This window comes from Carcharodon carcharias, chromosome 5 (genome assembly GCF_017639515.1).
Source record: "Carcharodon carcharias isolate sCarCar2 chromosome 5, sCarCar2.pri, whole genome shotgun sequence".
NCBI classification, from domain to species: Eukaryota; Metazoa; Chordata; class Chondrichthyes; order Lamniformes; family Lamnidae; genus Carcharodon; species Carcharodon carcharias.
The window spans coordinates 47758574-47773168 of NC_054471.1; the positions used below are offsets into that span (position 1 = coordinate 47758574).

General features: G+C 44.3%; 1 protein-coding gene across 1 annotated transcript in view; it reads left to right on the top strand.

Moving 5' to 3' along the window:
• The first annotated feature begins 4942 nt into the window (after positions 1-4942).
• Positions 4943-14595, top strand: part of ostm1 (osteoclastogenesis associated transmembrane protein 1) — a 33787-nt gene continuing 24134 nt past the window's right edge. Inside the window, exons 1-3 of the mRNA XM_041187344.1 lie at positions 4943-5030; positions 5245-5380; positions 9350-10121. Of these exons, the coding sequence (XP_041043278.1) occupies positions 4943-5030; positions 5245-5380; positions 9350-10121 (996 nt within the window). The remainder of the gene's footprint in view (positions 5031-5244; positions 5381-9349; positions 10122-14595) is intronic.

Here is a 14595-nt window from a genome sequence, read left to right on the forward strand (position 1 = left end):
TCACTATAAGAGCACTCCATGGAATCTGATTCCCAGGAAGGTGTAGGTCAGGTGAGAAGTCTCCAGTCTCTGCTCAGTATCTCACCACAATACCACAGCTGATACCAGTAACTGTGCAGTGCTCTGAAGACCCTAATATACTGGGCCACCCCTAACAAACTCAACTTGCAGTGGGGTTGCAGAGACCGACCATTGTTATTTCCTTTAGCTATTTATATCGCGGTCTTTTTATTGCGCTTTATGCCATTTTTATATAATGCAGGATTGTTACTGACTGTTGATTGTATTCCATACCACCCAGCAGCAGAGAATGCTACTTAGATCATCAGTCTCTCAGCTGGTACAAAAATAAGTTCTTGTTAAAACACAGCACGTCATCAATGAACTCAATATTGTTCCTTTAACATTTGGTTTTGTCAGTATGTTGGTTATAATGGCTGTGGGAGTTCTTTTTTGAATTCCTATTGAATTATGTATTCTTTTCTGGATGCGACTCCTTGTAGTGTAATGAAACAGGCTTCAATCAAAATCTAATCCAAATGCAAGTTCAGAAAAAAAATGCAACAGTCGGCCTTACACCGTCTGTGGTTTAGTTTCAGTTGTTCATTCTATAATAACTCAATTATCATTGGGAACAAAAGCACTATTACAAAACAAGCCCATTTACTGTACATAAGACTCGTCTGACCCATAACAGTTGCCAGCTGGATGTTTCGTTTTATTGTACATTTGCTTCAATTTAAGCAATTTAATAGATAGGCTGTTAATTATTAACAATTTTTTTCATGATGCATCGTGCTTTAGAAATGAATAGTGCTCAGTGGACTTATTGGTATTCTGATCAAGCGCTGTGGAACTAAGTGGCTGTAACCATTCAGTCTCTCTTATTTTTGGCTCACATGTACAGAGCAAGGTAAAACTAGATAATCCTGCTATCCTACCATTGAATATGTATGAACAATATGTCTCATTCAAACTGTATCATTGCATTTAAGAAACTTTTAAAGATAATAACTATATATTTTCCACAGGACAGTTGGTTGGTTTAGCTGGGATGGTGCATGGGAGGGATGGAGAATTTGCTATATAAATTTGATGGCACCATATACTGATTCTTGGGCATAAGCCTTCAATATGACAGACAGGAAACACACGCTCATTACAATCTGGAAGTCTGACCCTGCCATAATAATGCCTGTTTGAGAACCCCTCTGCATTATTGCTTTGTCCTGAGGCAGTCTACTAATATATTTTTCAGTAAAACTGTAAACTCCTACTTGAATTTAGTGAGTTATTTCCCCCTCCCATGGAGAGTGCCTTATTTCACATCCACATGCACCTAGGCTCATGTTAATGCCATAAGCAGGGCTCAACTCACTTATGCAGAAGTTGTCATTTGAGACTAACATGGATGCCAATCAAGAGTTACTCAAGTAAGGAAATATTAGTGCTGACCGAGTATTCAGCAGTATCCAGCTGCTCCAGATTATGACTCAAGCTCCACCATGTTCTGAAACAACAAGTGGACAATGGCTATCTGTATCATCATAGTATTCCAATGTGAATTAAGACCGAAATAGGGTGGGCTGCATAAAGGGAAAATAATTTACTAGGCTACAATTATCTGCCTTAAGGCAGAATAAGCATTCTTCATTTTTAAAAGTTATATATACACTATACATGGGAAGGGCAATAAATGCTGGCCTAGTTAGCAAAACCCACATCCCCCGAATGAATAAAAAGTACCTTGCAATAAAATACTAATCTATACTTTCCTTCTACTATAAGAAGTCTGTATTCAAGCCCCTGGATACAAGGCCTATTGTCAGCAGACATGGTGCTATAATTTGAAGGAGTAGTAGCTTCCTGTTAATTCTTGGTCCTGATTTATGAGTAGGTGCATGGTATTATACATGCAGTCCATAATGCCTTACACTTTGGGAAAGGCCAAATTGCAGTTGCTGCTACTGATGTTGGCCTTTGGTGAACTATATAAGTCAGTGAGTTTCCCACTAAATTCCTATTGTCATGTCACATTTTCTACAATACACTGACTACAATTCAAAAGTACATAATTGGCTGTGAAGCGCTTGTGCATGCCCTGAGGTTGTGAAAGGCACTATAGAAATGCATGTTTTTAAATTAAAAATGAGGCTATTGACTACATGGAAATTGATTCCAGTTAAATTTTGGGTGACTGTCAGAAGATAATGCTGGCATGGAGTTTCAGAACAATGCTGTTCTTGTCCACCTCAGCTACAGGTCATCTCACACCATGTGGCACAACTCAGTGACAGCAACAGGAAATACTGGAAAATCTCAGCAGGTCTAACAACATCTGTGGAGAGAAAAAGAGTTAACGTTTCGAGTCCGTATGACTCTTCTTCAGGGCTAAAGAGAAATAAAAATGCGATGAAATTTATACTGCAATTTACTGAAAGTTATACTGCATTTTCTGTTTTTGTTTCAGATCTCCAGCATCTGTAGTATTTTGCTTTTATCTCAGTGACAGTAAACCTGGCCATATACTGCCAGCTTGGCTTAGCTGAAGCACTCTCAACTCTGTGTCATATATATTATGGGTGAAGCCTCACTCCAGAGTTTGAACACATAATCTAGACTGACACTCCATTGATGGAGCATGACATCACCAGGGGTGTTGTCTCTTAGATGAAATGTTATATCAAGTGTAAATATTCAAGATCCAGTGGCATTACTTGAAAAAGAGAAGGTATTCCTGACTAGGATTCCTTCCTCAACTAAAAATATCCTCATATGCTTACAAAAGGGAAATGCTATTTGACAAATTCATTTGAGTTTTTTGAGGATGTAACTAGTAGGTTGGATAAAGGGGAACCAGTAGATGTAGTATGCCTGGATTTCCAAAAGGCATTTGATAAGGTGCCACACAAAGCTTAACACACAAGATAAGGGCTTATGGAGTTGGGGATGATATATTTGCATGGATAGAGGTTTGGTCAGCAGACAGGACGCAGGGAGTGGGGAAAATTGGGGCATTTTCAAGTTGGTAGGCTGAGACAAGTGGCGTGCCACAAGTCTCAGTGCTGGGACCTCAGCTATTAACAATCTATATTAATGACTTAGATGAAGATAGGTTTGCTGATGATATAAAGGTAGGCAGGAATGCTTACTGTGAGGTGAATACAAAGGCTGGAAAGAGATATTAGACAGATTAAGTGAGTGCTCCACAAGGTGGAGTATAATGCGGAGAAGTGTGAGGTTATTCACTTTGGTCATGGGAATAGAAAAGCAGAATATTTTTAAAAGGTATGAAACTTTTAAATGTTGATGTTCAGAGAGACTTGGATGTACTCATAGAAGGAGCACAAAAAGTTAGCACACAGGTACAGCAAGCACATTAAAAATCACCCCATAGTATTTGCAATATCCAAAAATAGGAAGTCTAAAGGGACTGGTTCAGATACTTTTAGCTTAACAGAAAGTTTCAGGGAAAGAGAAGTTCAAGTTCAGAAAAGCATTGCTAGATCTGAAGAAATTTCAGAATTCAGGTCAGATATAAGGAATTGTTTAAATGTGTCACTTGTAAGTAATAGGAACTTCCCTGAGAGTAAGGAAAGTAAAATTTGTTCTTGTTCTAGTCCAAATATAGCTACCAATGTGTAAGGCAATTTAACAGTGATAGCCTCTGGGTTGCTAGTCCAGTAATGTGAATTTAAAACTGATGATGGTACATTGGCTAACAACCACTATGAGGGATTCATAAAGAGATATGCTAGACTGGAAACAGGATAATGTGATGCCAATGGACACGGACTCATAAATCTGACTTCCAATAGATGTAAGATAATGGAATTTATAAGGGAGAATGAGATTATCCATACAATAATAATCAAGTGAACTGCAAGAAATATGGATCCAGCGGTGAAGATTCTGCTTGATCAATCTCCTTGGCTTTTTTGAGGAAATGACAATCCGAATGGATTGTGCTTCAGCCCTGCGACATGGTGTACATCAACTTCCAAAAGGAATTAGTCAAAGCTCCATATGAAAGGCTATTAATAAGCCCTGAGAGTAGGGTAGGGAACTGAATGGTAGAAAACATCAAGGGCAGAATTTTGAGTTCGGCCAGTGGGCATGGTTGGTGGGCTCGAGAGCAGCCGGGAAACAGGCCACTGACCGCGATTGGCCCCTGACTGCAATTTCACGCTGGCAGCCCAATTAAGGCCCACCCAGAATGAAGCACTGGTCAGGGAGGGCTGAGTGAGGGCGGGGGCCTGTCAACGACACGACGCCCAGATTCAGAACGGCCCAGCCAGCCCCTGGAAGGCTTGCTGGCGAAGAAGACATCTTTGGCGTTGTCAGCAGGAAGTTATGCCTTCCGGTGCGGCTGCAGATGCCAGGCAGGAGGGCAGGTCGGGTGGGCACTTGACCCTCCACCCCCAGTTTTCTGATGAGTACCTCGCCTTCCACCCGGAGTTGCTGGTTGCCAGGAGGGAGACCCTGGTCCTCAGGGATGGAAGGAGGAGGCCACTGCACTGAAAAAAAAAGAGCTTGGGAGGAGGTGGCAGCGCTGGTCAGCAGCTATGATGTTGTGCATTGCACCTGGGTCCAGCGCTGCAAGAGGTTTAATGACCTGTTGCCCTCAGGAGGGGTGAGTACCATGTTGGCATGGATCAGTGTGTTGAAAGGCTAAGGTCTGGCTGTCCCCACTGTGGAGCTCACGGGTGTTAGAGTCTGAATGCCAACGATCAATGATGCCGGAAATGGCCAAGGGGGTGAGCCCTGGCTGCTTGGATTGTGATATGCCCTGCAAGGTGCTTCTCAGGTGAGGTTCGCCAGGCTGCAGTGGCACTGCAGGTAGTGAGGACTAATCAATGCTCCTCTGTCCTTTCAGGAGAAAACAGCCCATAACAATATTGAAAGGTCATCGACTGGCGGAGGCCTCCAAAACCTAATCCTCATGAGATACGAACAGGATGCCTTGGAGATGGAGAGCCGGCATGCACCTCGGTTAACTGGCTGTGGAGAGGCTGGCGTGTCAGATGAAGGTAAGAGTGCAGCGCACAAAGCTGAGAGTTTCGGATGGTGCAAACATTCTTGTGTAGTCTCATCATTGATGGGAATCTTAAAACTGGATTCCCCATTGATCATTGAAAGATGATGGTACCATGATGCAGATCTCAATTGTCTCACCAGGGTGCCTGGCATGCACAGTCACAATGTGATGACTTAAAGTAATGACATGTCATTGTTCTCCCCTAGATTTGTCACCATGCACCCAATCGCAGGACCCCGAAGCGCCACCCCTGGTGCCAGAGGCCTGCCAGTCTCCAGATACACCTGCGTCACACCTGCTCTCTGAACCAGGCACCAGCGCATATATCAGCATCTCGGGGGGGTTAGATCAGCAGCTAGTATCTCGGTGCACAGTGGTGAGGGCACTTCACACTTATTTCAGGTGCAGGCAGAGACAGAAAATGCCCACACTGCCGGCAGTTGGAGGACTGCTGGAGACCAGGATGATGCTCAGTTGAAGGCTGATGAAGAACCTCTGGAGTCGTCCATTAGGCGTCTGATGCTGGATGTCCACCGAGATGTGTGAGTGGATCTGGCGGAGAGCCATGGTCTCTGTTATGGAGGAGTCCATTGGAGCATAATCCTCATGGCTGAGCACACTGCCTCCTCCACTGAGTGGCGACTCTCACAGAAAGGCAGCTCCAGGAACAGAATCAGGGGATCCAGGGGTAGTGTTCAGACCTGCAAGCCCTCACACAGGCACTGATTTTAGGTGGTCAGCATCAGTGCAGGAGATGGATGAGGCACCCAGTATCCCAGCTAGGTGCCCATCCATCAATGGCGAGCAAGGAGGTCCAGAGCAACTTCACAATGGCGCACGAGCTGCCTGTTGTCTCTGCAGGATCCTCCCAGGGCGCCTTGGATGAAGGCAGCAACTCCTCTGCCCTCTGCCAATGACCGTGGCTCTGAGGAGGCTGCGGCGACTGGGATGATGCCAGCCATGGCACAGCCACTCCCTCCCAGGTGGGGCCAGCAGAGGCTCCACTGGCCAGAGGACAACTGCGAAGGTCATCAAGGGTAACAAGACAGCAGAGTCCGCAGGCTGTCTCCAATGCCGGTGCCAGCGAGGGCGGGGGGCACCTAGACATAGCACTCGCAAACGTATGTTTAACGCACCATAAGCACAAGAGGGACTGGTCACGGGTGATCCTCTGTTGTGCAATCTTTTGTTTATGTGTACTGGTCTGTGGCTGAAGACCAGGGAAAGCTCTATTAATTTATTTGTACTATCAAAATGAGATAAATTTTCTTTTGTCATAATTGCCTGAGTATGCTTCACCATTTTTATTTAATGTGGTGCAGGTATGTAACGCTGGATGTCGGTGGCTCTCAAACTTATTGCACAGGCACTGAGTGGACTTTGGGGTCAAAGGAAAGGGTCATTTCAGACATCCGGGACCGAGGCTCCTCTTCTGATTCACTACTGGATTCACCCTCTTTGGCCTGTGTCAAGATCCTCTTCCTCCAGTGGGTTCCCCCTTGCTTGTGTCAGATTATGGAGAGCACAGCAGCATGCAACCACTATCAGTGACACCCGCTCTGGTGGGGTATTGTAGTGCTCCCCGTTAATAGTCCAGGCATTGGAAGCAAACCTTCAGAAGATATTTGGTACTATCACCACTCCTGTGGAGGCATGGATCCTGTCATACCACTGCTCAGCCTCTGTTCTTGGACACAGAGAGGCGTCATAAGCCACCTTTTCAAGGGTAAGCCCTTGTCACCCAGTAGCCATCCGTCCAGTCAGGCTGGAGCACTGAAGAGCCCCGGCATCAAGGAGTGTCTCAGGATGTAGGCGTCATGGAAGCTGCCAGGGTACCTTGCATAGACTTACAGAATATGTCATCCTATGGTCACACACTATCTGGATGTTTATGGAGTGGAAGCCCTTCCTGTTGACGATGGCATCCGGCTGACCCGCTGATGCCTTGATGGTCACATGTGTGCAGTCGATTGCACCCTGAATGCAGGGGGATCCAGCAATCGCTGCAAACCCTCTGGCTCACTCAGCCTGGCTGGCCTTGTCCGTACAGAAACGAATGAAAGTCAATATCCACCTGAACAGTGCTTCTGTCACCAGCTTGATGCAACTGTGGATAGCTGATTGGGAGGCTCCACACAGATTCCCCCACGGACCCCTGGAAAGAGCTGGAGGCATAGATGTTGAGGGCCACTTTGACCTTCAGAGCCACTGGCATGGGGTGTCCAACCATACAACTAGAGGTGGTCTCATGCCCTATCATCTGACAAATAGAGGTCGCGGTCTCCCTTGAGAGGCAGATCCTCCTTTGGCATTGCACCACTGACACATTGAGAGAGATCCATTGCCGCCTGTAAACTCTGGCAGCAGGACAGTGGCGTCTCCTGCGGCCGCTAACGCTTTGGACTACCTGCTGGCCCTGTGCCCCTTGTGCCTGCGCCTCTCCTCCCACAGGTTGCTCCCCTGCAAGCTGCATTGGAACACCTGGCCTCCTCTTCCTTCTGCCCCTCTCTTCCTCCTCAAAGGAGACCACAATCCCCATTACCAGGGTAACAGGAGGCTGGCTGATACCTGGAACGGTCCACACAGTCTGAATCCTCCAGGGTCCTTGGAGACACCAATGTGTCCTGAAATGAAGCCTGGAAATGCTAAGAATGAAGCCCCGAACAAAGATGAAGCTGCCAAGTACCAATAAGTGACCAGCAGCAAACTATCTACCAAAATTCTCACCCCTTTTATCCTGCCTGTGGATGAGGTTTTGCAAATTGTCAGCAGGTTGCCTGCCCGTTTTGCCCGTGCGACAAGTGCAAAATCGTACGGGCAATGTAAAATCAGCATCAATTGACTTTTTAATGGCCTAATCTGGTTTCTTAATTAATGGTGGGTGTTGCTCTGAATCCCAATCATGCCCGCCAACCAAAATATCGCGTGAGTGCGCAATGACACTGGGTCGCTCATCTGACGTCATCACACGCTATTTTACGCTCAAGTGGGTCAGGCGTGTGCCGCCCACTCAGTGAAAAATTCTGCCCCAAGTGTGTATTACATAAGTAATATGAAGACAGGGGGAACATACTGAGTGGGGTGTATCCAAGGCTCAGCGTTGGGGTCACTAATGTTTCTAGTTTACATAAATGGTTTGAATTCAGAAACTCAGTGCAAAGTGGCCTAATTTGCAGATGATTCGAAATGAGAAGAAGCAATGGATTCAATAACAACTTATATTTATATAGCATCTTTAATGTAACAAAACGCACAAAGACATCTCACAGATGCATAATAGAACAAAGAATGACACTGAGCCACATAGGAAGATATTAGGTCCGATAGCCAAAAGCTTGGTCAAAGATGTAGGAGATTCTTAAAGGAGGAGAGTGAGGTAGAGAAATGTAGAGGTGTAGGGAGGTGATTCCAGAGCTTGGGGCCAAGATAGCTAAGAGCAACTAAACTCAGGGGTATTCAAGAGGACAGAATTAGATGAGCACAGGTATCTCCAAGGATTGTGGGCTGGAGGAGGTTACAAGATTGGGATGAGTGACGCCATGGAGATTGGAAAACAAGGGTGAGAATTTTAAATTCAAGACATTGCTTGACCGGAAGCCAATGTAGGCCCGTGAGCACAACGGTGATAGGGATAAGGGGGATATCTCATGAAGAAAGGTTGTGCAGGCTGGGCCTGTACACATTGGAGTTTAGAAGATTGAGAGATGATCTTATTGAATCATATAGGATCCTGAGGGATTTAAGGTTAAGAGGTCTTCCTTTTAAGACAGAGATGAGGAGAATTTTTTTTCTCTCAGAGGCTCGTTAGTATGTAGAATTCTCCTTTCCAGAAAGCAGTGGAGGCTGGGTCATTGAATTTATTCAAGACTGAGTTAAATAGATTTTTAATAGACAAGGGAGTCAAGCGTTATGGGGGAAACAGGAAAGTGGAAATCCCAACCAGATCACCCATTATCCTATCAAATGGCAGAGCAGACTCAAAGGGCTGAAAGGATTTAGGATTACGCCAATGTTCCTATCTAACCTGACTGGTTTTGTTATGTTGAAACTGATACATGAGTAAAAACACTAATGTTGTCTTAAAAAGCTGAAGTATTGCTGATACCTCTTTTTGATTTGAGAGATTATGCATCCTTCATGACCAGTCTCCAACCTCTGACATGGTTGACCACACTTGACCAAATATATGTATAACCCAAATGGCCACCCGCGCTGCACCAATCTATCTTGTTTAAGATAGATAGATTGGTACAGCGCAGCAAATTACAGTATACTGTACAATTGCGACATTATAATTTAATCTATCTTTAGTTCCGCTCTCCTGCTTGTTCCCCCCTGCAAATTTTTCCTTCTCGAGCATACCTTTCCAAAGTTGCTTTTGAATCTGCTTCTAACCGCCCTCTCAGCCAGTCAAAGTGCATTCCGCGGATCGCAGACAAGCAGCTGCCTGAGCCATCGGCTTGCAGAGTGCGCAACTCCTGAACCAGAAGGGGTCAGTGCAACCAACCCACGTGACAGGCCAGGCCCTTCCTGCCCTGACGTCACGATCATGTGCTCCATCCTCGCTCCAGCGCAAACAACCGGCGGTAGCAGCAGCAGCAAATGCGCAGGCGCAGGTCGCGTATTCGCCCATCACCCGCTGGAGATGATCGGCGCCGGTTTCGTGGGCGGCATTTTACTGGGTTTGATCAGCCGGGGAGCTCTCGGTATCTCTCCCGCTGGGGACGGCCTGCTGGGTGGTGCAGCTTTCCGCAGGAGCGACGACCTCTCGCCGTATAGCCCGGGCCCACCGTTGGCCGCGTGGGACGTGTACCGGGAATATGGGCCTTTGCCCCGCAGGGTGCGGGGAGCTGGTGGCCCGCCTGACTGGGACTGCGCCGCCGCCGCCGTGGCCGCCGGCTGGATGACCTCGGGCCCCTTGCGGCTGGAATTGAGCGATAGCTGCCGGCAGCTGCTGCTGGGGTTCGCCCGGAGCGGCTCGGCTCTCATCTGCTGCGTGGCGAGGAACGCGCGGCCGGTGCGCATCTGTGAGGAATGCATCTTCCAGTTTCGTAATTTGTGGGAGGCGTTCGCTAATATCTCAGTACGTGTCTTGGGAGCAAGTGTTTGATCGTCTGAAAGTCATACCGAGTCTCTCTCAGTTCCTGCTCTTTCCTCCCAGTTGCATGTATTGAACCACATCCAATGTTGTATGTTAATTTGTGCAGTCTTGTTCACAATGCTTAAAGAAAGGACTGTGTTAGCCCAGCTTGGCTGCACTTCAGCTCCCACCTACCCCAGTCCTGATGTGGAACCTTTTCGCTCAAGATGCAGATATTCTTTGCCACTGAAGATAAGCACGAGGTGGTAAACATGGTAATCAGCACGTTGATGACATGATTCACAAAGATTAAGTTTGAGGCCTGTATGTACAGCAACAACCCAGTGAACAGTGTTTGCATTGGCTTTAAGAGGGAAACAGTTATGACTGATCTTGCATCTTGGGTCATATTGAGGAAGGATTGGCTGCTGTAATTCTCATCCATGCATTTGTTTCCTCTAAACTCGACTATTCCAATGCTAAAACAAAAACAGAATTACCTGGAAAAACTCAGCAGGTCTGGCAGCATCGGCGGAGAAGAAAAGAGTTGACGTTTCGAGTCCTCATGACCCTTCAACAGAACTTGAGTTCTGTCGAAGGGTCATGAGGACTCGAAACGTCAACTCTTTTCTTCTCCGCCGATGCTGCCAGACCTGCTGAGTTTTTCCAGGTAATTCTGTTTTTGTTTTGGATTTCCAGCATCCGCAGTTTTTTTGTTTTTATTCCAATGCTCTCCTAGTCAGCCTTTCATTTTCCTCCCCCCACCCATAAAGTTGAACTGACCCAAAACTCTTCTGCCTGTGTATCCTAACTGTCACTTAAGTCCTGTTCACCCATCATCCCTGTGCTTGCTGACATACGATGACTCAGTCAAAGCCCTCCATGGCCTTGTCCTGCCCTTTCTCTAACTTTTCTAGCCCTACCACCATCTGAGAGATCTCTGCTTTTCCAATGCTGGTGCCTTGTGCATTGTTGATTTTAATCGTTCCACCTTTGGTGACCTTGTCTTCAGCTGCCTCGCTCCATTTGGAATTCCCTTCTTAAACCTGACTGCCTCTCCTTTAAGATGCTATTTAAAACCCACCTTTTTGACCAAGCTTTTGGTCACTTTTGCTAATTTCTCCTTACATGGTTGACTGCCATATTTTGTTTGGTAATGCTGCTGTGAAGGATCTTGGGATGTTTTATTCAATTAAAGGTACTATATAAATGCATGGTGCTGTTGAAGTAGCACGCCATGTCAACTGATTAAAATCTGTTGATGTTGAGTACTCTGACTTCCATAAGATATTTGATAAAGTTTGACATAAAAAATCTAATTAAATTTGCAACTGTAGTGATTCAGGACCATATCTGGGTACTGGTAAGAATTTAGCTGAAGGGTAGAAAAAATAGGTACTAATCAGAGGGGTATTGTAGTGCTGGGGGAAGTACTGAGTCAGGTACTCCAGAGCTCATTTTGGGTTGCTGGTGTTTTTAATTTATATCAGTGGCTTAGATCAAATTTGATGTAAATCATTTGTATTTGCACTTGATAGAAAATTAGGAGGGATCGAAACAGGTAGCCCAAATGTCGAGGTGAATGTTAGGTGAAATTTATTGCAGGCTAGTGTAAGCAACAACTTGCATTATATAATAGTGTCTTCAGCATTGTAAAGTGTCCAAAGACACTTCACAGGAGCTCCATCAAACAAAATTTGACACCGAGTCACATGAAATATTAAAATACAGTGGATGATCAAAAGGTAGGTTTTAAGGAACATCTCAAAGGAGAAGAGGGAATTAGAGAGGGAAAGTACTGCTTGAAGGAAAGAAGTAACAGGCCACACATAGAAGAATAGAAACCCAATCGTAAAGAGTTTTTATAGTCAATTGTGCGTAATCAGCGTAGGTAAATGTGGCGGCCAGTCTGCACAAAATGTCCCACAAGTAATGGTGAAAGCATAGAGACCTGAGTGTTTCAGGCTGGAAAGGATTTTAGAGGTAAATAAAGTACTATGAAATAAATTAACCTGGAGTACTGCTTTAAATTGGTGGATTAAAATGTTGAAAGTTAAATCGCCTAACTTAATGCAAGATTTCATGTTACACAGTAACTTAAACTTATGTTTTGTTTTATTTTTGAATTACAGAATCTCACATAATGAATTCATGTTCCATTTCAGGTGCAGAAAGAATAGAAAATAGTGTTTCCTGAATGTAGGTGTGACCAGAAGAGAGTGATGGCGTTCTCTCTCGCTCTCTCTCTCTCCTTAGATTTTGTTTTCTGTTTTCCTCTGTGTGTTAACCCCTTTGAAAAGAAATTTAAATGAGAAAATGCTTAAGAAATCTCGCATTGCAGTAATTAACAAGTGAGATCTGTGTCACAAACAGAAAATGCTGGAAAAACTCAGCAGGCCTGACACCATCTGTGGAGAGAGAGGGAGTTATTGTTTCGAGTCCGTATGACTCGATCTGACACTGTATTGATGAATCACAATCTAGGATGCATTTTGGTTTTAGATAGTTATATATCTGCCAATTTTTCTGCTTACAGTGGATGCCAATATAGAGCATAGTTGCTGATATTGTTTATTGTGATTGACCACACTACTTGAATATTGAGTAATTTTATAACTGATGTTTGCAGGACTGAGAATTTATGTACATATTTTCTATCCTGTGCCTTTTCAGTAAAAGCTGGCTATTATCCTAGTAAGAGACTTTCATAATTATTGCTGTTATGTTCAGGGCATATTGATGCACTGAAGTTCTGTATTGCAAGGGGGTCTGAAGTAGGCTGTATTTCTCCACACACATCACAATCCCAATATTTTCTGCCTTGTTATGGCCCTGCTAAATAGAGGCAAGGGAAGAGTAGGTTAATGGGGCCTGTCAGCAGCATGTATTGTTAAGAAATCTTGTGGCTTTTGTCATCCAAACCTCTTCAAAATGTGCTACAGTTTTGTAAGGCTACAAAGCTAAGTAACATATCCATTAGCATTTCAGTAAACACCAGTGATTTACACTCGGGCAATTATCTGTACGTTAAGGAGAGTCTGATCTTTGGAATACTTGTGGGCTTTGTGGGAATTATTTATCAGCTGCTAATTCAGTCTCCATTATTAATTTTTGCATCACTTTTTGCTTATAGTATGTAAAATTGATCTTTAAAACTCAAAAAATGGTGGAAAAACTAGCAGGTCTGACAGCGTCTGGAGAGAGAAAAACAAAGTTAATGTTTCAAGTCTGTATAACCCTTCTTCAGAATTCTGAAGAGCCTGAGTTTTTCCAGCATTTTCTGTTTTTGTTTCAGATTTCCAGCATCCACAGTATTTTGCTTTTATCTTTAAAAATCAACATTTGCTGTTAATAAATCCCTAGTTTAATTGCTGTCAATTACTCCTTGAATTAGTTTAGTGAGTCAGAATCCATTTCAGAAGTGGGCATGCTGAGAATTGATGGAATATCTGCTGCACTTGGTAGCATGCTTGCCTCTGAGTCCCAAGGTTCCTGGTTCCAGTACCATTCCAGGGCTTTGAGTAAAACAATCAGCGCTGACACGCCAGTGCAGTACTGAGAGAGTGCTGGAGATGCCGTCTTTTGGACGAAATGTTAAACCAGACGTATCACCTGCCTGTTCGGTGGATATAAAAGAACCCATGAACCCATTTCAAAGAAGAGATGGGGAGTTTTCCTGGTGTCTTGGCCAATATTTATTGGTCAATCAGCATTACAAAAAAGAGATTATTTTGCCATTATCTCATTATTTGTGGGAGCTTGCTTATATTAGCACCTGTGTTTTCAACATTACAATAGCGACTGCAATTCAAAGTACTTTTTAGGCTGTAAAACACTTTGACACATCCCCGGTGGTGGTGAAAAATGAAATATAAATGCAAAACCTTTGTTTTCCCCTTTCCTCCTTTATGTTTGTATAAAGTCCATCCCTAAACGTTTCTCAAGCAGCTTTGCTTTGCTATAGCGACTGGATTTGAGTTAGTCACCATTTTTGCACATTCTTTTCAGATGTTTACCTAGTTTAATTATAGACTTTTTAGGATTACTTGTTGAGTTATAGTTTATTGAAATAATCTTGATGAGTTGCCAAAATGCTTCCTGTAGACAGTAAATAAAGACTATTCAAAAGGATGTGAACAGTCACTTCAAGAACTACTAATGCCATCTAAATTGACAGTTTTGAATATGCATGACACAATGACCCATATTTTGCAGTTGTCGTGACAGTGAAATTGTCAGTGTTTGTTGTCATTATTCCTCTGAAACTGACAACACCTTTAGGGGTACATGTGAATCTAGGTCTCCCCACAAAGTGAACTGTTGAAGTAAAATAACAAGTGCTGGAAAAACTCAGCAGGTCTGGCAGCATTTGTGGAGAGAGAAACAGATATGGCTCTCTTTCGGAGCTGCAACCCATGGGGTGTGGATACTGAGTTTAGAGGCAGGAATACTGATCAAGCAAACTGCTCTATCTTGG